Source organism: Sphaeramia orbicularis, chromosome 7 (genome assembly GCF_902148855.1).
Source record: "Sphaeramia orbicularis chromosome 7, fSphaOr1.1, whole genome shotgun sequence".
Classification (NCBI taxonomy): Eukaryota; Metazoa; Chordata; class Actinopteri; order Kurtiformes; family Apogonidae; genus Sphaeramia; species Sphaeramia orbicularis.
Genome location: NC_043963.1, coordinates 33,340,680 through 33,365,431, shown reverse-complemented (window position 1 = coordinate 33,365,431; position 24,752 = coordinate 33,340,680). Strand labels below are relative to the sequence as shown.

At 38.5% G+C, this 24,752-nt stretch overlaps 1 protein-coding gene across 1 annotated transcript; it reads left to right on the top strand.

Moving 5' to 3' along the window:
- Positions 1–250: 250 nt before the first annotated feature.
- Positions 251–13,025, top strand: atp6ap1lb (ATPase H+ transporting accessory protein 1 like b). The gene is made up of 7 exons (XM_030138597.1): positions 251–428; positions 7,939–7,976; positions 8,536–8,618; positions 9,663–9,901; positions 10,130–10,180; positions 10,322–10,565; positions 10,925–13,025. Exons 1-7 carry the CDS (start codon positions 298–300, stop codon positions 11,159–11,161), a joined length of 1,023 nt encoding a protein of 340 aa, XP_029994457.1. The 5' UTR covers positions 251–297; the 3' UTR covers positions 11,162–13,025.
- Positions 13,026–24,752: the final 11,727 nt, after the last annotated feature.

The following is a 24,752-nucleotide window of genomic DNA, read 5'->3' as shown; positions in this document are numbered from 1 at the left end:
AGAGGAAGAGAAGATAGAGAGCACAGGAGTGGACGTGGGAGGGTGAGCAGAGTGAGAGAGGCAGCAGGAGGATGACAGAGAAGGGAGTAGGAGAGGAGGAGAGGAGGAGGAGGAGGAGGAGGGGATGAAGAGGGGAGGTGGGGTGTAGCGAGGGGACTGTGACGCACACTGATCGGCTGTGCTCGCTGCTGATTGGCTGAGCTGCCTGCCAGTCACAGAAGCCGAGAGGCAGCCACTGCTAGGAGAGCAGATTATGAAGCGGAGCTCAACCAGCGGCAGTCTCCTCTCATTGTCTCAATGGCTGCACACGCATTCCTCCTGTGCTCCCTCGCCTTGCTGTCCGCTCTCTGCCGGCCTGGTCTCTCCTTCGAGGAAGAGCTGCTGCCGGGACTCACCTATGATGAAGTGCCTGAAATCCTGGACAGAAGGTAAAAGCATCCTCTGTAGGGCTGTGAGCAGAGGAGGGGGGAGGGGAGGGGAGGGGGATGCTGAGATGCATGCGGGGATGCTGGGATGCTGATGTGTTCTCTCAGGGTCTTTCTTTCTTTCTTTCCTCCTCCTTCCCTTTCCTTCTCTCCCCCTCACCTTGGGTGTATTACTAACATGAATGCAGGCTGTCTGTGGTGGTGTGTGAGGGAGCTGAACCGCCAGCCTTTGTTTGTCTCAGTGTTGGGGACTGCATCAGACGGTGCTCATCGATCATGGATGTTGTCTCTGTACAGTTATGTTGGGCTGGCAGGAGGGAGCTAAATAAGGCTGGGGCAGTGGGCCTGCAGGAGAGGTACAAAGAGAAAGGAAAGGAGAGAAGAGAAGAGGGGCAGCAGCACAGAAGAAAGGTAAACAAGGATGGGACAATGAGGAGAGGAGAGGATGCATCAGGGATGGTCTGCTGGGGTCTGTTTACTGATGCAGTCATAGAGAGAGAGAGAGGGAGAGAGAGAGAGAGAGAGAGAGAGAGGGAAAGAGTGGAGAAGGGAATTCTAGCCGGCCATGTCTGCATAATGCACATGCAGTCCTGCAGGTCAAATCTGGATAAAATATTCAGGGCCCAAACATAGGGGCACTCTCTACAGTATCCCCGGGACAGGAATGAACTGAGAGCCAGGCTTTTGTTAGCTCCAGTTCCTGCCTGCTTATAGAGACATCAGGGCAAAGACCTATAATACTGTGCCAAAGCCATGTAAGGCACTTGAAACTATGCCATGCATGATGGCTCACAAAATCCTCTATAGTAAAAACACTGCAAAGCTATAATACGCTGCAGTTTCTGGTACAGTGCTCATTAATCATTGTATACACTGTTTATCTGTTAGTGTCATAAAAATTGCACTTGGAACAAAATAATACCACTTGGTTGTGTAGAGAATTAAAGATTATTGCTGTCATGTTTTCATGATTACATAAACAATCTTATCTCTACACATGTTCGCAAGTCTGGGGCACAAATAACTTGGCATTAGAATTTAATATTCAGAGTCTCCTGGGACTGCATTCATTCTAGTTCAATCTAACGTTCGAGAAACCCTGACAGATCTGTATCTTAACTTTTCACCGCAGTTGCTCAGAGACAGAGCAGCCCTGTTAATTTCTTTTGGGATTTGGAGCCTATTCCGTAGCTAAAACTTTGTATGTAACTCTGCAACGTAACAGCTCCAGTCCCCCGTCACAGCTCCATTCTCAGCTGTGACACACTACAAGATACTGTTATATAAGAGCAGCCTTTCATTTCAGAGGCCCTGTAGAGTGTGTAATATTATTTATAATGTAGCAAATAAAAAAAAAAGATTGTGGTATGAATGAGGAGCACCTGACGCTGATCTTTTGGGAGTTGTGTGTAGTAGTGTCACAAAAGTAAGACATTGTCAACAATCTTAAAAATGTAAAAAATTAAATAAAACACTGTCCAAGAAAAGGGCATAGCCTATTATATATAATCCATGGCCCCAGTCAGTGTGAAATAAAATACTTAGTTCAATAACCTCCTCTCTGCCAATATTTAGAAAACAACCCATTTTGCTGCAAATTAATATAATCCAAATGTGAGTAGAGATTATAGGTGAAGAGGTTGTAATTTTGAAAACCTTTTTAAAAGTCATCAACAGTAAAAGCAAAAACAGAAGGAAAACTTGGAAAATGAGATTTGGCAGCTGCACTTTGTATAATTGATGTTTTTTAAATTACAGAAAAAGCTCCTTTTTTGCTATGAAAGAGAACAACTGAAAATAAACTGCATGTCTGTCAAACAGGTTTTGAGTAAAAATAACTTCAACTTTAGAGTATGGATGTTATAGCTGATATTTCTACATATGACACTCCCAGCTACAGGTTGTGTTTATTAAATATCAACAAACTGATTCTGAATGAATGAGTCTACTAAAGGGAAACTTATATATGAAACATTCATGTGCTAATGTCTCTTAATTTTGTTAAATTACTACTGGAAATTTTTAGATCTAGTGTTTTATAGGCTAACTCTGTGACCCACATTCTCACTCCCGCTATCCTAAACTCAAATTACATTAATTCAGTCACACAAATGACCACTGACACATTTACAGGCACCAAATGGGTTGGCCTCATTATTTTAAGTTTGAGGCTTGTGCAGTATGCATCTATCAAATTCAACTCTTATAACATGAATTTATGAAATTCTTCAGTCAATCACTTTAATGCCAACTAAATTATGCCTAACTGCTAAGAGTTGAACTGCATGGTTTGTGCTTGTTTGTCCTGTAATTATAACTACTCCTATCTCTGGGTCTGGGTTAAACCTTTTTGTGTGAAGCTTTAAGGGTTTATCCTTGGGTGGGTATTCAATTGGACTTACAATGTTGTCGATTTATCTTAAAACCTGTTAAACACTGACAAACCGTGCCAATTATAGACACAGATTAAAGGTCATATATTGGCTTTTCAGTGGAAGAATGATCAGTAAGAACTTTTCAAAAAGATTATAAGGATTATGAAGGTCAACAACTAATTTTAAAAATATACCTAGAAATGTAATTGCATAACGTTTTTACATAAAAATGAATGGTTTTTTTATTATTATTATTGACAGATTCTTAAAACAAGACAAATCACAGACAAACTGATGTTAATTTATCATGTCAGTAAAACTTCTAAATGCTTCATTAAATGTACAGCCTCCAACATGATTTCTAAAGTCAGTCCTATAGTTACCGTAAAGATCAGAGCTTATCTCATCTCGGAAGCGTAGGAAGATTTAGACAACTCAGGCGTTTGACCTGAGGTCAAGTATGAGGCTGCAACCAAGCTACGTGGAAACTGCAGCAGTGTCTGAAGCACCTTAGTAAACACCTAAAGCTTAATCTGCACTAATAAATCTATTAATAGTCTAGCACCTGATCAGTATAGGATTAAGATTTTGTTGCTGTGTCAGGGACCCAATAAACTATCTAAACTACTGAGTGCAAATGAAGGTGGCTTACATCTTATCTACCCCAAATAGTACCGTCTCTGAGGTTAACATTGTATTGCAAAGGTAGTTCACTCAGTACATTGTGAAATACTATCATAGCTGGGTTTGAAACACAAGGAATACAATACAAGGAAATATGAGTACATAACACATTACTATGAGGTAGACACAGTATTGATATGCAAAATGACAATTGCTGATAATTCACAATCTAATGGCTAAAGGTCCATATTGTAAAAATCCTTAGTTTAAAAAAATACTTTAAGACAGGATACATGTACTGTCATGTGAAAACAATTAACACCTAGACAAAATTAACAGCTGGTTATTGCTTGGAAACAGTTTTGTGCTGTCATAGGATGTAGTGCAGTGGCTCAGCAGAGGCGAACAGGACTTGTTTACAAGTTTGTGAAGCAGGCACCACACCTTCCCTCTGCTCAGCAGCACAGCAGAGGGGATACTGATCAGCTATCCATCTGCAGCCTCCGGTAATACTCAGTGAACACGTATTACTTGAGATACTACGATGAGTATGGACGATCCCAGTTGCACTTTTGTTAATAGTTAATTTATTATCATTAGTAATTGTATTCCCAGCTGGCTAGGCTAGTAATCATCATAATGCAGTGTATAGGTGTGTCTGGTGTGGAAGTGTGTGTGTGAAGACATATTTAAGAATATATGCAGAGGGGCTGAGGTGAGCCAAGGAGTGGCTCTGGCATGGCTTTGATTATATAAAGGGCCTGTTCAGCACCCAGGCACCGTGTGACGGGCTCAGCCAATGACGGGGCCGCAGCAGTCCTGGGTTGCTGACCTCGCTAAACTGGCACAGGAACAAACGCTTGGGCTTTAGTTAGCACTCACACACTCACGCTCCCACACATATACAGACTTCTCTGGCCAGCTGAGTCCTGAGTAGGTGCAGAGGAAGGAGTGCTTATTCACTTGTGCGTCGGGGATTCGGAGTTCCATATGGAGCCGTGCCTTTGTTTACAACAGCACAAACAGTTAATCCTCAGCTGTAGTGGGATATGAAGTAAGATTACCAGATAGATGCTCTTGTATTTTTTATAAGACTTGGTAGCTCTTCACGTGTCTGCGCAGGCGATAAGTGAACAGTAACTTCCATTGAGGTTACAGTCACAACATCCAGCTTTTGGAAGCTCTTTCTTACACAGACACACACACATATTATTCACATGTGCAATTAACAATATCAGTAAACTGTGACATTACCACTTATGGCCTTATAGTTGCAGAATTATCAAGTGCTGTAATGGACACACACACACACATACACATACACATACACATACACATACGTAGAAAGTGCTTATACCTGCAGTGCTTTCCACAGCACAGTTTAGCCAATCATGATACTGACGTTTAAGTTGGCACAGCAACCCCAGATGTATAAGCTCTGCTGCATGGAAGGACAACGAGAAATGACAGCGTAGTACCTGCTGATCACACCAGCGTACAGACCGAAAACTGAATGAAGCTGATTTTAGATTCCGCATCTAATGAGCTAATTAGAGGTGTGAGAAATAATCAGTTATTAATTCAGGGACATGAATCAAAATGTGGCATAATTGCATACGATGAGCTTCTCTTTCTACTAAGATTTAATTAATAATTGTGGATTTTTTTATTTTATTTTTTTTTGGAGCACATAAAAGCAGAGTACTGATCAACTGGCTGATTTCATCCTTGCCCTTCATCCCCAAAATTTTGACATTGAAAACCTATTATGAATGACTGAATTTAACTGTGTGTAACTTTACAAGCCAGACAAGTGTTGAACTACAGTCAGAACAATAAATACCTGAATAAATCTGAATAAATGAACATCAAACTCAAGGTAATAAATAAATAAATGTGTAACTGAATATCAAAATAACTGCCAAAAATTTAAGTGGAAACAGTTTTTTAACTTTGAAGTCCCTCAAAGACATTTATTCCAGTTTTGAAGCTTAATATTAACTACAGGCAGCGACTTCCAACAATATCAATGATAGAGCAAAACACACGATTGATCGATTAATCAGCCTATATCTATTTTCTACATGTGAATCAGTTTGTATGCAGGTTTAATACTCTACTTTTCAACTGTTAAAAGAATAAAAAAAAACAAAACAAAAACACAATATCAACCTTAAACAGACAAATGTGATGCAGTAACTCCACTCTTCACAGAAATAAATAAAGCAGAGCCGACTTATACCTTCATTCCATTGTATTTAATATATATGAGTTACAACTCTGCTGTAATAGGTAGATGATATGTAATATTAGACGATCCCGGACATGGTTTAAAGTTCAATTAATCCTAAAAGTGTAGTGTAAATCACAATTTCAGAGGTTATTTCAGATTAGTTAATTAGCACTTGAACTGTCCAGAATGCCACCGGCTCTGACATCAGCCTTAATCTCTTCATCTTGTTCGCGGCCTGTGTCTGTCTCTCCATCATTTTGCTCCACTGGACCTAGCCTGTGCTTACCCCTAATCCTAATCCATCTGGCACCAATCTAACCAATATTCCCCAGGTGGAAACTGCACCAAACGGGGGAAGCTAACGCCTCCAGGCTGCTGGCGTTGAATCATCTGTCGACCCACACTACAGATCTAACTTAGAGTCCGGTGCTTCCAGGCTCATTCATTCTCATTTGTTAGCAGCCGGGCCAAGTGTGTGTGCGCCGTGGTCTGAGCTGCAATTCCATTACTTGACCTAGACCAACAAGTCAAATAAGAATCAAGGAACAAAGTCAGACAACAATGTTTTTGATGAGATCCATTATTTCCTTAAATCAGGCCAAAATCAGCCCTGTTTGAGATTAAAAACATATGTAAAATATTTTATTTTTTTAATTGAAGAAGAATAATTTACTTGTAGAAGAATACAAAATAGGTAAACCCTTGTAGGACTGTAATAACAAATCATTCTCATCATGAAAAGGTTAAATCTGCAGAAAAATGAATATATTCAACATTGTACTTATCCACAGATATATGAGGCAGCCCAAGTAGTGTCCAGATACAACAAAACAAAGAAGAAAAATCAGACTAAGGTGTTACCTCCTGACAAACCACAAACCCCAAACATTATATATTATACCAGTGGGTGTTCGGTTTACTTTAATAACCGCCTATTATACAGAGATTAGCAAGGAAACCCAGATCATCACTACAAACAGAGCAGGGCCATGACAACAAGCAAAAAGTGGCCATGTCAGCTCCGCTCTTTAAGCCAATTGCTGGTGTATTACGTATTTGATTAGACGGTTAAAAGGATCAAGATTAGCTTCAAGACGTCCAAGACTGTGTCGTTAGGCTGAGAGCAGGACAGCTAGTACAGACACGTGAAGGCAAAGGAAATTGTTTGTCTTCTGTCTCCTTTGTGCACGATATAGGTCAGTCCCGAATCAGACATCAGCCACTGAGCAAGTTTAATAAAGAACAAAAAAAGAAAAAAATATTGAAATCCTCTTGAATCTGCCAAATAGTATTTAAATTATGCCTGTTATGGGTAGTATGCACTTTGTTTTGTTTATACATGGCATTGTTAGAAATCATTACTACGGCAATTTTAGTAATATTTTACACCACAAAATATTTCATGTATGTTTGTTTTATCCTCTGTATACACTTTGACTGGTACATGTAGATTATTTTTACATTTCTACACAGATGTTAATATATTTTGCGTATAACATTCCATATTCAAAAAGTATAAACCCAGATGTTAGTTTATCTAAAATACTAAAATAATGAAATGACTAAACTACTAAAATAATGCACTTCTGCATTATATTTTCTCATGAAGTTTCAATTTTGTCAAAACAATTGTCATTTTTGAGGCTTTGTAATATTTTTCAGTTTTTCTTTAATGGCTGTTTTGTAAAATTTTGATGACATGACCCATCTACAACTATGATTAGCAGCTTACAGAATGACTGTTAAATCTCAGAAGAACTTAATTTTATTATTCATATGTCCAAAAATTTTACATTTTTACCCTGATAAACAGAAATAAATGTAGACTACTTCATTTGACCACACTGGCTTCAGATCTGTGCACATAATGCACTTAAGCCTTAAGCCTTGTGGGAATAACAACATACAGCCTAAACTTAGATGCGCACTCTTTGTTTATATTTATTTTTATATTTCTTATATTTTTTTACTCTATCTTAAATATTTTTGATCCTGGAACTCTTTTTCACTGTTGTTTTTGTACTCTGTAACACTGCAATTTCCCCATTGTGGAACAAATAAAGGTCTTCTTTTTTTTTTTTTCTTTTCTTTTCTTTTCTTATCTTATTTTATCTGTGTAATTAAACATAGTGTAAAAATACCAACTAAGCTCTTACTCACTGTGATGCCTCCTTATAGTGAAGAGTCTGCAGATGTCGGTTGTTATTCCTGTGTTTGCTACACATACAATTCCCACCTTGTGACTGTAACAATTTATTCTATCTTCTCCTCTGCTCCACAGTAAAGACAACCCCAAACAAGCAACAAGAGTCACATCAAGTAAGTAACAAATCTGGCATGACACAAGACCTGATTCAATCAAACCTGCCATGGTAATTCTGATGCTGACGTGCTGGGTAGATAGGCCTGACAACAGCATGTTATTCAGAACGCTGAAGAAGACATTTCTGTAACATCATAATTCAGATTCTAGGTTTTGAAACATATTATGTGAGTGATGATCCATATACTTCAGTGGCTAAATTTGAGCATCTTCAGAAATACGGCTGAAAAAACAATGAAGATATTCCTTAAAATGATAAGATTGTAAATCATATGACACGCAAAGAAAATGATCTAACAGCAGTGTAAACACAATAATACTACCGTAACTGTGAAATAAAGTGCTGATGAGTCACTGTGATGACGCAAAGAACTGGAAATAGAGAGGAGCCTGAGCACCGAGGTGTATGCACCATCTATGAGTGCTTGTGTGTATGTGTGAAATCAGCTGAACTTTGATGATTATGTCGCCATCAGCAAAGCAGCTTTACTATCATCTTAACGTCTATACAGTTATAATCTGTCATGGTGCAGTAATGTATGGACATGTTTTCAGGTCAAGATGGTGGGTACGGCTTAGAAAGTGAAGAAGTTATTTTGACGCCTGAAGATGAAAACCCGCTCAGGAGAATACTGCAGGTACACATCGCCGTTTCTCCCTCTATCTCCACCATCAGCCCTCTATCTATTTCTGCACATGCACAAGCACACACAGACACATAGCGACATGCACACATACTAAACACACCTCTGCTTGACCTTGAATGTCGGCATATTGTTGGTCTCACATTTACCAGAGGTAAAACATCCGCGCCACCCACTCACAAAGGACCACTCTAAAAACGCAGTGAAACCATATGCTGTCTTAGCAGATGCATCTGGCAGTATTACATTAATGAATTATAGTATAGATTTACAGAATTCTTGCGCTATGTATTAACCTACATCATGTTCTTACTTATTAATCCAACACTTTATGCTGTAAAAATAAAAATAGTTACATCACTGGTACTTTATATTTAATAACCTAGTGACTACCCTAGATGCTCAACAATGACATTTGCCTCTGAGCAAAGACTTTAACCCTGAATGGTGCAATTTCACATTTTTTATCTTCACAGTACAGTCAAAGTGGTTTCACAGCCACCATGCCCTTATGTGCTAATTCAGAAAGCTTCTATTTTCACGCCATTATGCCGCACTCACTTTACACAGCCACTATGTGGTCCATATTGAATGAGGAACAGAAAAGCTCTAATACACTGTATGTACCTCATCTGTAATTGTCTGGCTTTGCACAGGGGTTGGAACCTCTAAGGTTTGCATTCTATATCATATATATATACAGTTTACCGCCCTATTAACAATTTTTGTCCAGCTTCAGTTTTCTAAAAGTAAAAAATTAATCACAATTTGAGTGTGTGAACTTGGGAAGAGACTGTTTTTATGCCAGAGAAATAGACCAGCCAGCACTGGGTCGGCCACCTATGTGGGCCATTTCCTTTAAAGAATCCTTTGAACTGGGCCAAAGCTCATGTATGTTCCATAGTGGTTATCTGATCGCCCTCTAGAGAAGAGTAAAAGAATGCAATATTGCTGCTGTCTGCACTTTGGCTGCCAACTACTGCAGCTTCTATACTGTACACCTCTTATGCTTTATTCCTTTTTTGTGTGTGTTTGCAGCCTTTTAACTGGCACCAGCCAGGGATGTCTCATAGTAAGAGGAAGCTGCTCCAGTCACTGATGGGACCTTATGGCCCACTGAGTGTATCTTATAACGGGAAGACCTGCATTTTGTTTAAAGCAAAGCGCCTGGCAATCCGCTACAGGAACCACACTTTCATTGACCTGACCGAGAGGGTCTTTAACCCAAACTCACCTGTAGACACTAAGGGCTCCATCTGCACTAAGGAGAAAGCTACGTAAGTATCCACATCAACAGCAAGTAGAAGAAAGAGGACAGTCCTGTTGAGGATCATAGACTGTTAATTGAACTTTAACATAGTGTAACTATTGTTCAAGTAATGATCATTTATACAATCACAAAGACAAAGGAGCTGTCCAATAACACTTCTGTTCAGTGACTGGTCATTATCACATTCAGTTCTCTGAGCTACCATGTTAAATCTGAATATTATTTTGTGATACAGGCTGTCATTAAGGTTTGGTGATGTGGAGGACTTGCGTGGTCTAGTCATCAGGTAAAAGCAACTTTCTTTCCACAATATAAAAATATCAAGCCTTGTCTTGCATTTTCATGGTTTACAAAGACTTCTGCAAGATATAGAGTACAAAGCTTTTCAAGTCAGTTCAATATGCTGTTGCATTGTTTTTCTCACTAGGCTTCAGATGTCCAACACTTTTTATGAGGCTGCAGGTCAGAACTGGTTTACCTTAGACAGTGTTCACATCCACTACAACTGGACCCAGGAGGCTACATTCAACGCCAGCGAGGTCTACGCTCCGGCCACATCATCCTACCATTGCCAGCACGTCAGCAGCCTGCACAAATATGACACCCTGCTAGTGCCCAGTTCCCACACTGACACATCTGCTAACTGGCACATCACTTTCACTGATTTCCAGGTACACCCTCTTTTGCAAAGTACACAGGCTGTGTTTCATAACTCTCTTATGTCTGCACCACTTTCACCGCTATCACATAGCCCTCCCCTCTTTTTTTCTACATGTGTGCATGTGTCTGTATGTTTGCCAGCTATTTCCTTTTGTGTTTTGCTCTTTTGGCTCTCTGTCAGTCAGTCTGTTTACCGTCTGTTTGGCAGTCTGTCAATCTGTCTGTACACTGTCTGTTTAGCCATCTGCTAGCCTGTCTCAACCTGTCCATCTGCCCAGAGTCTCTCACTGCCTGGTAAACCTAGTAAGAGCCAGTTGTCCTCTTTAGTTTAGGCTAATCTGATCTTTCTGCCTTCTCTGTGCTCTTGCAGATCCAGGCCTTCAATGTACAGTCTGACAAGTTTGCGTCAGCCAGCGATTGTGCCACTTTCCTCACGCCAGCCATCTTGATGGGGCTGGTGACATCTTTGATCCTACTCCTTGTTTTAGCCTACGCCCTGCACATGGTGGTACACCTCAAGCACATTGATCGCTACGAGGAGCACAAAGCCACGGTCTACTTTCCCCGTAGCCCAGAGGCAGAGCTGCCGGACAAGAACAGCCTGTGAGAGGAGCTGGAGGACAACAGGGGCGAAAGGGAGAGAGAAAGCTGAAAAGCAAAGCAGAGGGCAGTGCCATTGAATAGAAGAGGAAAAAAGTATCTACCACAGAAAATTTGTCTAAGAAAATGACAACATGACCTGTTCATATAAAAGAAAACAAAAAAAAAGAAAAACAACTTGTAAGTGTTAACTGAGTAAACGCAGACCGTGGTTGGATACTTTTTCTTCTTTCCTCATTGACCTGAATCTTGGCGTCCATATTTTGAATAAGGCCTTTGGATGCTCAAGACCGAGAGGTGGTTCATGATCCTAATGTCAAAGGTCAGGGACAATCCCGGGGCCCTGAAGGGAAACAGCAAATCTAGGCCTTTACCCCAGCCAGGCATTAAAACCACAACAGGCTAGCAACTGTAGCTAATACAGCTAACATCAGATGCTCCTGATTATAAGTATGTATTACATGGTTCACAAGTGTCATATCACAAGCTTGTCACACATCAAGTCGTCCCAGCTTTCATTACAGTGTACTTTGTCGAATACTTCTGCAAGAAATATATATGTCGAACAGCCAGTTTTATAGCGGTATTAGCTGCATGCCACAAAAGGCTAGTCTTGCTAGGCTAGCTCAGTGTTTCCTCATAATACTGTATGGATCCAGAAGTTCTTGCATGAGTTGCAGCTTAAAATAAATAAATCTGGCACAAAATAGAAGGAGCTTGAAAAGCTTCATGGAGAGAAAGAGAAGGGAACTATCAGGAACCACTGGTCTAGCCTCTGGCTGGAGTGAACGGACCAGCACTACGAACCCTTCAGAGCCTCTGGCACCTTTTGCCCACCCCTGAACAAACCTGCTGCTTGGGACTCAACTGTGAAACGGCCTTTTACAGACCAGCCAGACAAAGGGGGTTCTATAAACTAGCACAACATTGGTTAGCTGCAAGAGCACTAACAACAAACTTTTAAAGACTATTACATGGAACTATGCTGCACAAGTCAGCCTGTCTGTGGGCATGGCGCTGGAATGCGGGTTCTGGATGACTTGACTCTCTGAGGGTCAGGCATTTGGACAAGGGAGGCCGTGGGTCCTCCATCCACACCACTGGGTTTGACTGCCTGTGAAGCTACAAAGGAGTTGCCATAAATTATGGTGAGAGACAGAGTGAGATAATGTGAAAATGAAAGCTAGGGGTTACAGCTATGTACAAAACAAACAAAAACACATGTACAGAAGTGTCACTCTGCGGAGGTCTTTTTTTTATATACAATGTAATCATGAAATATTAATAGGTACAGGATGACTATGCTAATCCTCATAACCAAAAGGATATACAAAGCTGTAGATACATTAAGATCTCTATATGATCATAGCTGTTTACTATCTTCAAATATTGCACAGCTAATAAACATAGGTACAAGTAAGACATTGTGCTATGAGGATTGGTGAAAGTATCAATGCATATGATTTTTTTTCTACCAAGTATGAACATATTACACTGTCTGTCTATTTGTTTTAAGCTGGACCAGACAATGCAAGGTCCAGTTTCATCGAACTGTAAATTACAGTACAAATTCCTACCATAGAAGGACGATACTATGGAATGCCGTCCACCCACTGGGACTTATAGATGCCATTATTATTCCAGAGGCCACACTAGCAGCAGTAACAGCATCAGTAAGTCATTACTACTGATAAAAACACTCAGCATGACAGTAAATAGATATCTTAACATTCGATATGGCAGTTCTGTCAATCTGTAGCAGTGTGAAATGTGTTCTTTGGTCATAAATGTATCTTACAAACTATGAACTGAGTGGAGGCAGTTTGTCCAAGGACCAACTGATGTAGATTGAACAATAAATGATGTTCAGAAGAAAAAGGTGTGCTGCGTTCATATGTTTGTGATGTAAGGCGTGCAGGGGACCAGTGGTGAACAGCTGAGCAGGTTTTGCCTTTGATAACACTGACTAAACAAGTTAAAATGGTATGTTATTTTCTAATTTTTTTTAATTATAATCCAACCTATTGTCTAAGTCTGCCAGGTTTTTATCTCCCCTCCTGAGAACCATCTGCTCTCTTCTCTCACCTCTCTCTGTCCTAAAATGTCACTTCTCCCTGACTGTGACAGTTTGCCTGATGTGCACTGATCCAGTCAAACGCTCATATGCATACTTCAAAGACTGCAACAACAATACAATGTGTTCCACATTACAATCTCTAAAATGTTGTGGGTAAAATGATCCTAGATTTTCCATCTGTCTATTTATAAGTACAACCTGAAATCAAAAAGAGTACTGGTGATACGGAAAATTATTTGGGCTTTTTTTTTAAATTGCAGATGGTCTGAATATATTCAATTTTCTTTTTTTTTTTTTTGTTCTTATTTGTGAACTTTTATTTGTAAACATCAGTTTCTACCTTTCAGTCCTGCAAAACAATTCAGGACAATTAATAAGCTAAAATTTTTGAGTAATAATAAGTTGGTCCAAAGCAGAATTCAGAAAAAAGTCTCATCCTTAATAAGTAGAGATGAGCCGAGTAAAAAATCTCAAAATTGCCCTTATATGCATATCAAAATCATAAATAACACTGTTCCTCAAAAGAAAAATAGAAAGGGATTATGATTATTCACCCTCTACTGTGTACAATTATTAAAAAAGCTGAAACAGAACCATCATTTATCTTTTAGTTGTATTCCACATGGACCACAAACCTTTAGTCACAACCACAAATTTTAGTTCAAATATTTTCCAAAGAGGAAACCCAGCATGAACTGTTTAATGCCAGTGTGTTCAGTACATACAGTCGCGGAAAAAATTATTAGATCATCCAGTCATCAAAACAATAGTTACGCAATCAAGTACTAACTCCTGTGTGTATCATGTGACTAAAACAGACAGAATAAAAACATAGAATGCCTAAAAGTACTGTTTTTGTCAGTACAATGCCATAGCTATTGATGTAACACCTGAAGTGATTTTGGTTATTATCAAGAAAACATGTAAAATGGCTAGATATCAGCTCTGAAATTAAACTCTTATGAGCTATTTTTGTTGTTATCATTATATTTGTCCAAACAAATGTACCTTTAGTTGTACCAGGCATTAAAATGAACATGAAATTGAAGAAAACAAGGGGTGGTCTAACAATTTTTCCGCCACAGTAAATCTTTAGGCACAAATGCATCAGTGATATTCCTTTCAAATGTGTTATGGATTTAATGGATGTAAATATACAAAAAATAAAGGTAAAATATCAAATATACTGTCTTCACACACAAAACAATTAAATGTAGAAACAGCAGTTTCCATAATTTTGTGCATCTTCTGTTCTTTTGATTTGGGGTTAAAGAAGAATTATATTCTCATCCTAAACAATATGTTACAGGTTTTTTCAGTTTGTTCAGACAAAATCATTCACCGGACAAATTCAATATACTAAGAAATATTGACTTAGTGCCACCAAAATATAACATGGAGAACTTAAATGAGCTTCCTCCTGTCAATCAATATGTAAATTTGACAATAAAACTAAATAAATAACATTTTCTTTGAGACATGCATGCATTAATGACCTTGTTTTTCCATCCAAGAGTTGGTTCGTGATAACACCATACAGTGTGGCGTACCACAACATGTCTGTGTTCTATGAGGACATCTAGTGTCCAAAAGTGGTCACTGCAACTGCTCAAGGTCTTACAGCAGGGGTGTAAAAAAATACAGCCTGTGGGTCCAATCCAGCCCTTGGGATGAATTTGTGAAATGCAAAAATTGCACTGAAGACACATACAGCTCAATGTGATCTCAAGTGGATCAGACCATTAAAATACTATCGTAATAACCTATAAATAATATTATAATGACAAATTAACTCTAAATGTTTCTGTTTTTTAAGTGTAAAAATTAAATGAAAATATTTACAACTGCAAACTATCTTTCACTTTCACAAAAAATGTGAATAATCTGAACAAATATGAAGAACATGAAATGTCTTGAGAGAAGCAGATGTCATTTTAACAACATTATGCCTGTTACAAAATGTTTTACACATTTGTAGTGATCTGTAAGTTGTAATGCACATGTGTAAATGATGAGTTGAGGCATAATATTGTCAAAATTGCACTTATTCTTCTTAAGAAATTTCAGGTTGTTCATGTTATTCACATTTTTAATGGATGGTTTATTATAAACACTCTCTTAATGTAATTTAACTTTTTTTCACTGTTATTTAACTGATACAAAATGAAATCATATTATGTGTATTATGTATGTGACCCCTGTACTAAAATTTGTTTGAGACCCCTGCCTTATAGTAATTATGTTTTTTCTCTCAGCTAAAGTGATTGAACTAATTTTGTATTCTTCCAATCCATTCTGTCTACCTCTCATACCCTTACCCTCATACCTGTAATATTTTGCCGTCTAAGAAATGCAATTGTTTTCTTTAGCGGTAACTCAATACTGACTCTTACAACTTCACATGCACCATTACAAAATAGGTGTTTTCGCCACCAGAATACAATTGTAACTACATAGTACACCCACTAGAGGTCAGGCCAGCAATTCATTCATCTGTTTGCACTGCAGAGAACAACTATGCATTCATGCGCATAAAAGCTACTTTTCTGTTGCTCTTAATGTGGTGACAGACATATTTGCATGTTACAATTTTCTCATCGTTATGTTTTTGATGACATTCAGGCCTTTCCTGTAAGCTCTGTAAACATTGTCAGTTGCATAATAAGTTATATATATTTGTGAAATACATTCAGTTATAGAGTAAATGATTAAAAATATGGTTTGCTTTTTTTTTTTTTTCATAATTTGTCCAGTAGACATATTTGGAAGTGCCCAATTTGTCTTTATAGTGTGTGATTTTATATAATGTCCTCTAGATGTCAGTGTTTGCTTATTTCATATTTTTCTTGGCTGCACATAAGTATAATGTAATATTTACAGTACATTAGTTTGTACATCTTGTAACTGCTTCATAATAAGATGTTTAACTATCCAAGGCAAAAGTAAAGACAGTAAAGGAAGTAAGTAAAGGAAGTAAAGGAAGTAAAGGAAGTAAAGCTTCATTTCTAACTAACAAAGTGTTGAACAAAGTTGATTCATCAGCAACTTCCAAACAGCAAGAACACAGACTCTGTGTCAGTGAAGCTGGAGACTTTTATTTCACTCAGCTTCCCATGGTGATTTCCCTTCTTGACTAAAACATAAACAGAAAAGTCATGTTTAGTGCTTGTTGTTAATCTCTTCCTGTGCAGAACTCCAGAGCGACTTCTGCACTGGGAGAACTCGCTCAAAGCTGGGGATGCTTTGTGGCCGCAGCCTGTGCAGAGACAGATAGGCCTGCCTGTTTTATATGTAAAGCTGCCAGCCAGAAAGCACAGGCCCGCAGGGTACTCGGCACTACTCCTTTGTTGCAGCCAAACTGTGGCAGGGTCCTACTGTCTAAGCTGCTTTGCATTCTAGTAGCACAAGAGATGGGAAGGATGCTAAGGATGGTAGGTGGGTAAAGTTGGACCTTTTCAAGAATCTGTTCAGATGCTTTTTACACAGACAGTCAGTGCCTTTTTAAAATTTTTTTGTCAATTCTGCTTTAAAAATGATATTGGCAGAACACAGGACTCCGCTTCCAGTTGTTCTCTTTTGTTCATCATCACTTCCTCCTTTCTCTGTGTTCTGTGTTTGGTGTACCAGCAGGGGTAAATAGTTAGAGATAATTTTCCTCAGCCCTTCAGTGCCTGGGATTATTCCACACTGTCAATCATTGATTTGGCCCAATGGGGCACTTTGATGTGCGTTAAGACTCGGTGAGTCGACTATTAATTGAACATCACAGTCAAGCCAATCACAACCCCTGAGTTTCTCATCCTCTATCAGCACAGCTACAGTGAATGGCCTCATTTTAGCCTCTTGGGCATGTTATCATTGCAAATGAGTTGGTTATCAACAAGACAGCTTAGGCTACGGGGCCTAAACAAACAGTCCAAGGGTGGATCAGAGGACTTCCGATGTTTTCTTTAAAGATGTGCTTGGCTGTTTCATGAATTTGCATACTTTGTTTGGATTTTTTGTAGGGAACAATGATTGTTTCCTGCATTTCTAATTTAGTAATAGAAACAAAGATGAACTGCAGTAAAGTACAGTAATAAGTTAGTCACTGTCCAGCTGTGTAGCACTTTGTTTCCAAACCGCTGATGAAAAATAAAACTGCTATTCTGTCTCAGTATAATTTCCTCTAAAAAGGGTCATGCCTCAGGTTCACTAAGCAAACAGTTTGTCTTTGAAGCATGGTCTGAAAATATACATTTTAATAAGGTGCACTAAGGTACAGCCAATAAGACACAAGAAAAAAGATAAAAAGGAGATTGCATATCTGAAATAAGCCGATGTTGGTAAGGAGGAGGAAAGTAAAGGAGAGACAGAATAATTGGAGGAATGAAAGGGCTTGTAACAGCAAGGTGTTTTTTCTTTAATTGAAGTGGAAGGGAAATGTAAAATGGAATGGGACGCTCTGGGCAAATCAATTGTGAGCATGTTGTGAATGTAGAGCACTTAAGCGCCATTTTTTAATCTGCTGCACAAAATAATGCAAATATCACAGACGTCTTCGATGCCTGCCTGTTATTCCTCCACATAATGAAGCCGGCTCTCCCATCAAGTCTTTTCTTCCAGGCAATCAGACAGCTGCTTGAGTCATTTCACACTGTTTGTTTGAAGACGGAAAAGAAAATTGACAAGTTTATTCCTTAATACAAAAGTCAGACTATCCACACAAAATTCTGCTTCGTCTTCCTTTAAATTTCATTACTGCTCTGGACATTCCTCTGTCCTCTTTTGTTTCCATTCTCTCTTTCCCATTCTTCTATTTTTAGGGAGACTGTCTTTAATTATAAATGTTGTCATAGCGCTTTTAGTCTTACTGTCATTTAAGACGATGTGTGTGTATGTGTGTGAATTATCGCTCTCACACACAACACCCTCCCTGTCGTCTGTTTATTTACCTGTCCTGCTTTGTGGCCAAAAACAAGCGCAGTATGAGGACAATGAGTAAAGCAGGGGATCAGCAGAACCAACGTAACAGTTTAGAAAGTCAGACAGGAGGAGGTGATCATGTGTGCACCTACAAACACATGCAAATGCACATCACATCCGCACCTGGGCTTCTGATTGAAAACATTTCAAAGTATTAGTTGAGCATTGATTTTTTTTTTATTTATTTATTTTTTTTTGAGTGTGTACATGATGTGGCAGTAGAGTGGAAGTCACTGCAGTTACATCTGCTGAGTGGTAGAAACAGTGGCAGCAATCAGCTGGAATGCTGTGAAAACACAAAATGGGTTGTGTGATTGCATGGAAACATCTGCTTGGTTTGTCGTGTAACTGCTGTTTTCAGCACATATATTTGTTTACATTATGTGCTACCCAGCAAAAAAAGTCCTGACCTGAATTTAACTAAACAAATATTTCCTTCTATTTGACAATTTCTAAACATTATTTAACTGATACAGAATTTTCTCATTTCTCAAACAGCATTCTTTTTACAGCGCATAGATTGGACTGTGGCCCAATCCCAATTCACCCCTTGGCCCTCCCACTTACCCCTACCCCTTGGCCCTTGCATTTGGCACTACCCCCTGAAATGGAACTGCAAGGTGTAGAGGTTAAAACTGGAGCTACACGATATATCATTTGAGCGTCGTCATCGCGATGTACGCATGCGCAATAGTCACATCGCAGGTATTGTGATGTTGGAGGCAAATGAATTGAACATGTTTTTTTTTTTCTATTTATTTAATGTTGTACAAAGTACAATAAGGACATGACAAGTACAATGCAAAATTAATATACTAACATGACATGAACAGAGCAGAACATAGCCAGGGGACAAAACATGCAAACAAAAACAATATATCAAATTACACAAAGTTCAAATCTGTGACATAAATCAGTGGTTCTGATAGCTTTTCTATTTTTAGAGTATTGAATGTTTGAAATATACTAGGTAAGCTCAATTTAAAAAATTTTAAAAAAGAAGGTTTGAGATTTGAGAATTTGGATTTCTGAATGTGGTATTTTGCCAAAAATATAAATAGACTGATTATGTAATGTTGATCTGATTTGTTAGCAGGATATGAGCAGATACCAAACAATATTTTTGAATAAGTAAAAGAAAAATCAGAAATTATATTTTGACAAATAAAAAAACAGACATCTTGCCAGAAAATATTTGAAAAGGGACAGGACCAAAACAGATGATATACATTTTCTTCTGACTGATTACAAAAGGAGCAATCTACACTGATATCTTTTTTATGTCGTTGTAGGAACAGTTTGCAAGGACAGAAACAATTAATTAATTTGAAAGAAACTTTTTTAATCTTGTTTATTATTAATATTTAGAGGGTAAACACTAGATTTTCTTCCATTTTAGGTTTGGAAAGAGATTATTCCAATAAGACATCACATTTGGAACAGAGACCACATTTTTTTGGAATAAACCACATATATTGTGGTTGTTTACTCTGTTTTGGCCAGAAAAACAAATTTGTCCAACTTCAGAGTCAGCAAGGTTAAATTTCAACAGAGGTGATTCCTGAACTGCAGAATTTTTGAGAAGCATTATCGCACCGGACGGGATAGCATCAAAAACTTGTGCATATTTCCTTGGAGGTATCGGAAATGAACTCAACATGTTCTCATCTAATTCCAAGGATACCTGACACACACTGTGTGCACCGATCCACCAATCACATTCATTCTTAATCAGTTTGCTGAAGTAGACCACGCCCCTGCACATGGAGTGAGTCGCTAGTAACAACACAATGTTTCCGCTGGTAAGGTTTTGCCGTGGTGCAGCGACACATCCTTCTCCCTCAAATGAAAGTTTGCGAAGCTTCAGGAGGTGGGGAAAGGATAAATGAGCGTTAAGTTTCATTTTCACGTCCGCACTGCCCCATACCCCCAAAGTATTATAACGGAAACCAGTCGAGCCCACCCCCTGCCCGAAATGCGCACGTGCGTACTAAGGTTATAATAGTTTTGGATTTTTCATTATAGTTCAGTTTTATTTAGTTTGGACATTTTTTCTCTCATTCAGTTAGTTTTAATTAGTTTTGCTCGTTTTTAGGTTTGCTCCTTTTTATTAGTTTTCGTTATTTTCTAAATGCTTAGTTTTAGTTTTTTCATATCTTTTATCTTTTTCACTGTTGTCGCTCTGCTGCTTTCTCCCAACTTTAGTTTCCATTTTTCCAGGTAGAGTGGGGAGGAGAGGACGACTCTAAACCACAAGTGATGAGAAGCGTCATGGAACACAAGCCAATGAGAGCGTAGCGTCACAGAACGTCAGCCAATGAGAGCGCAGCGTCACAGAACGTCAGCCAATGAGAGCGCAGCATCACAGAACGTCAGCCAATGAGAGTGGAGCCTCACAGAACGTCAGCCAATGAGAGTGCAGCGTCACAGAACGTCAGCCAATGAGAGTGCAGCTTCACAGAATGTCAGCCAATGAGACCGCAGCATCACAGAACATCAGCCAATAAGAGTGTAGCGTCACAGAACGCCAGCCAGTCAGAGCGGAGCGTCACAGAGCGTCAGCCAATGAGAGCGCAGCGTCACAGAACGTCAGCCAATAAGAGCGTAGCGTCACAGAACGCCAGCCAATCAGAGCGGAGCGTCACAGAACGTCAGCCAATGAGAGCGCAGAATCACAGAACATCAGCCAATGACAGTATAGGGTCACACAACCTGAGAGCCTGATCCTTAGTTTTTCTCTTTCCTGTTGTGCTGTTACACAGTTATAACAAACATTTTTTGTAATAAATAACTTTTATATACATATGCAATGTAGAACATCACTTTCATCCAAATACATGCAGTACGTTGTCCTGTTACTTCATCAGCAGTCATCGGTGCCACTATAAACAGATACAACAACTTTGTTGCCGAAAGAATTCACCATGCCGTCAGCAGCTGTAACTGTCTCTTTTGCATGGGCTTTGATCATCTTTTCGTAGCTATCAAATCTAAACCACAGAAATGTGATCTACAACACATTGATCAAACAGTTGACCAAATGATTAAGTTGTTTACGAAGAAAGTACACACATTTGTGTGTTTCTTTCATCACACTGCTGCACTTTTTAGCTGTGTTTACCTCTGCCTTGCCAATGATTCGAACAGAATTATGGGAAATTTCTCCAACTCCTCTGTTCGTAGTGTGGTCCTGAAAAATCTCAGTTTCGAAGGCTACACAGCCCTCCGCCTTAGCCTTTCCCCTCCATCTAATCAGGAATCAGGACAACACTACCCCTCCACATGTAAGCACAAAACGAAGGGGAGGGGGAGGGGGAGGGGGAGGGGGAAGGGGGAGGGCCAAGGGGTGAATTGGGACTGGGCCTGTGTTTCAATAGGAAAAAAAAGTGGTCTGATGAAATCCAGATTGACCCTGTTCCAGAGTGATGGGCATATCAGGGTGAGAGGAGAGAAAGATGAAGTGATTACCCATCATGCCGAAGATGTTTCAGTCTGTCAAATCTAAGTTCATCAACGTTATGTGTCCAAAAAAGTGAGTTCAGCTGACTACCATCCATGGATTTTTTTCTTCCCCAATGACATGATCGTATTCTAAGATGACAATACCAGGCTTCATCAGGCTCAAATTGTGAAAGAGTGGTTCAGGGAGCATGAGATGTCATTTTCACACATGGATTGTCTGGACCTGAACCCCATTAAGAATCTTTGGGATGTGATAGAGAAGCGGTCCAACTCTCCCATCAGCAATACAAGATCTTGCCAAAAAGTTCTACAGAAGGAAAAACTGTTTTGTGAAGTTTTTTTTTTTTTTTTTGACATTGCATAAGCATTTTATCACATAAATAATGCCACAGGAAATGTGTCATGTAGTCAAAGCTATAGGCGGTCCAGTGAAATATTGTTTGTTTGTTATTTTAGACTAGGCAGTGTATAAAACCTTGCAGGCATAAAACGTTACTGTGACGCGACTTAAACAGGATGTGTAAAATAATTGGAAAACAGAACACAAGAGCAAAACAATACATAATCTATAATAATGTAAGGCTCAGAAGTTAAAGTAATTTATGTTGAAGAAATGTAAGGTTTAACCATGAAATAAATTACAGGGAATAAGTTAATTCATGTATTTGTTAAAAAATATATTGACAGTGTTTACCCAATTAACTATTTACATTTATATTTGCAGAATTATTATTTACACATTTAAATATTCTCATTTGTAGTGTACAAGCAGCTAAGATTATCTGTTGAATGTGCCTTTCTAAATCACTTACATTTACCATCTAAGTACTGGTAGCTCCTGATTGGTTAGTTTGGTCAGGTGATGTGATGTGTCAGGAAGTGTTGTGGTAGTAGTTATGGTATGTGACAAGTGAAGCACTGTTTAAGAAGTAGTCCGTCTCCATCCTGCTGTCTCATTTTATAAAGAATGAACCATTAACCACCAACAAACCCCCTGTTATAATAATAATAATAATAATAATAATAATAATGATGATGATAATAATAATAATAATAATAATAATAATAATAATAATAATAATAATAATGATGATAATAATTATTATTATTATTATTATTACAATAACAGTAATAATAATAATAATAATAATAATAATAATAATAATAATAATAAGTTTAAAAAGAGACTTGGATGAAAAAAAAACTGATGAATAATTAACCGGTAAAGACCCTAACATCCACCGGCATCCAAAGTCTTCCACTGATCTTAACTGTTTAAGACCTTTTGATCTATTAATCCTATCAATACAAGAAAATAATTGGAGTAAAATACAGTTTGTCATCTTTTTCTAGTCATCAGAGGCTCCATAGTGAATATGAAAACACTGTCATCTTCTACAGTGTTAATTCACCAGTAAAACCCATGTACTCTGATAAATGACAGTGGATGGAGATGCTTGTTTTCTGTTCAGTTAATGATATTAATGATATATTTTATTGAAAAAGTCACTCTTTTCTTCAGTTTCCTCTGTTTCTGATAGAATAACCCTCAACTTTAATCTGAGCTTTTATTAACATCTATATGATCAGTTAATTAAATATAACAAAAGACATGATTTTCACTAAAACAGTGCAAAACACAGATGATAATATGATAATAAATGGTGATAAATCACTTCAGAAAGGGTAAATTTAGAGGAAAAAAATCATATGGAAACTGCCACAAAAGTAGTGTATGGGTTAAACTGTAAGGTGCAAAAATAATCTGTAATGTTCAGTATGATGAAGGTGCAAAATGACATTTAAGTGCATTTGGATTATTTTATTTCTCTACAAAATACAATATATTACAGCTCGGTTTGCAGCTCAGGCTTGACTAGATTTGCCTGTTCTGGTGGAAAAGTGATATCGGCGGACACTATTGCATTTTTAATGGCGAGAAAAAAAAGACGTGTGCAGTGATACTTTGCTGGAAGTTGCAAATTCTTTAATATCATCGAAGGAAATAATTCAGCTAGGATGTGGTTCTTGCGTTCCCTGACAAACCACCAAAGTGTAGAGAGTGCTGATGGTTTGTCGCCTCTGTGACGTTCACTGATCCACTCTGAGCCTGTGATTATTTGCCCCATCAAATCTTCCTCTTTTTCTACCTCTGTGCTCCAGTTGCTTTCAATTTACCCGCCTGTCCTTTTTCAACACCGTCTCCTTTATCTTATTTCTCAGCCGTTTAAAAATCTGATGGCTGCGTCCGCTCTCCTTCATCATGTCCTGCTCTTCTTCCTCGTTCTCTCTCTAGCTTCTCAGCTCTCATGTCTGTCCTTGTTTTCCTCTTCCTTCGTTAAGCTCAATCCATCCAGAACGATAGATCCATCCATCTATCTTTCTCTTCCTTCCTCTTTCAACTCCTCTCTGACCATCTCTGTCCCACCTCACCCAGGCTCTCTATTGTTTTGATATATGACCTAATTACTTGGCTAATTGAGGTTCTTAGCTGCAACACCGTCTGTGCTGAAGTATATCTGGTCTCCTTTATGATGGACGTGAAGGTCATGGGTGCTGTGACATCCTCTCTGCTCCATATAGGTCACAGGCTTAGATGCACTTTGGTTCATTATGTATGCATGTCGAACCAACACAAGCCAGTTAGTGAATCATATTGGAAGTGCATAATTATCATAACTTCTCAAGAGCTGTGTAGGGCTTTGCTATATGGACAGAAATCAGTATAAAAATGTTCATATAAGTTGATATGATCAGTGGCATCACACTTTTTACATGTGTATTTTGTTTGATTTTATTGCCATTGTTTAGGCAAGGCAAGGCAAATTTATTTGTATAGCACAATTCATACACAGGGTAGTTCACAGTGCTTTACAAAAATGGAAAAGAGACAAGTTAAAAACACAAAATTAAAACATAATCAACTAAAAAGCACTCGGAGAGCGCAGACCTCCGTCAAGGCAGATCAGCCTCCCCCAGTCACCACCAATATTCTATAATTTGTTCCTTGTGCCAGTATCAACATTTCCTGAAATTTTCATCAAAATCCTTCCATAACTTTTTGAGGTATCTTGCTAGCAGACAAAAACAGAGG

Bases quoted from the DNA above. Each gene is read 5' to 3' on its own strand.
- atp6ap1lb (XM_030138597.1), top strand. From the start codon at position 298: ATGGCTGCACACGCATTCCTCCTGTGCTCCCTCGCCTTGCTGTCCGCT. The intron at 7,977-8,535 runs GTAAGTAACAAA...ACATGTTTTCAG, and splicing joins AGCAACAAGAGTCACATCAA to GTCAAGATGGTGGGTACGGC. The intron at 10,181-10,321 runs GTAAAAGCAACT...TTTTCTCACTAG, and splicing joins TTGCGTGGTCTAGTCATCAG to GCTTCAGATGTCCAACACTT.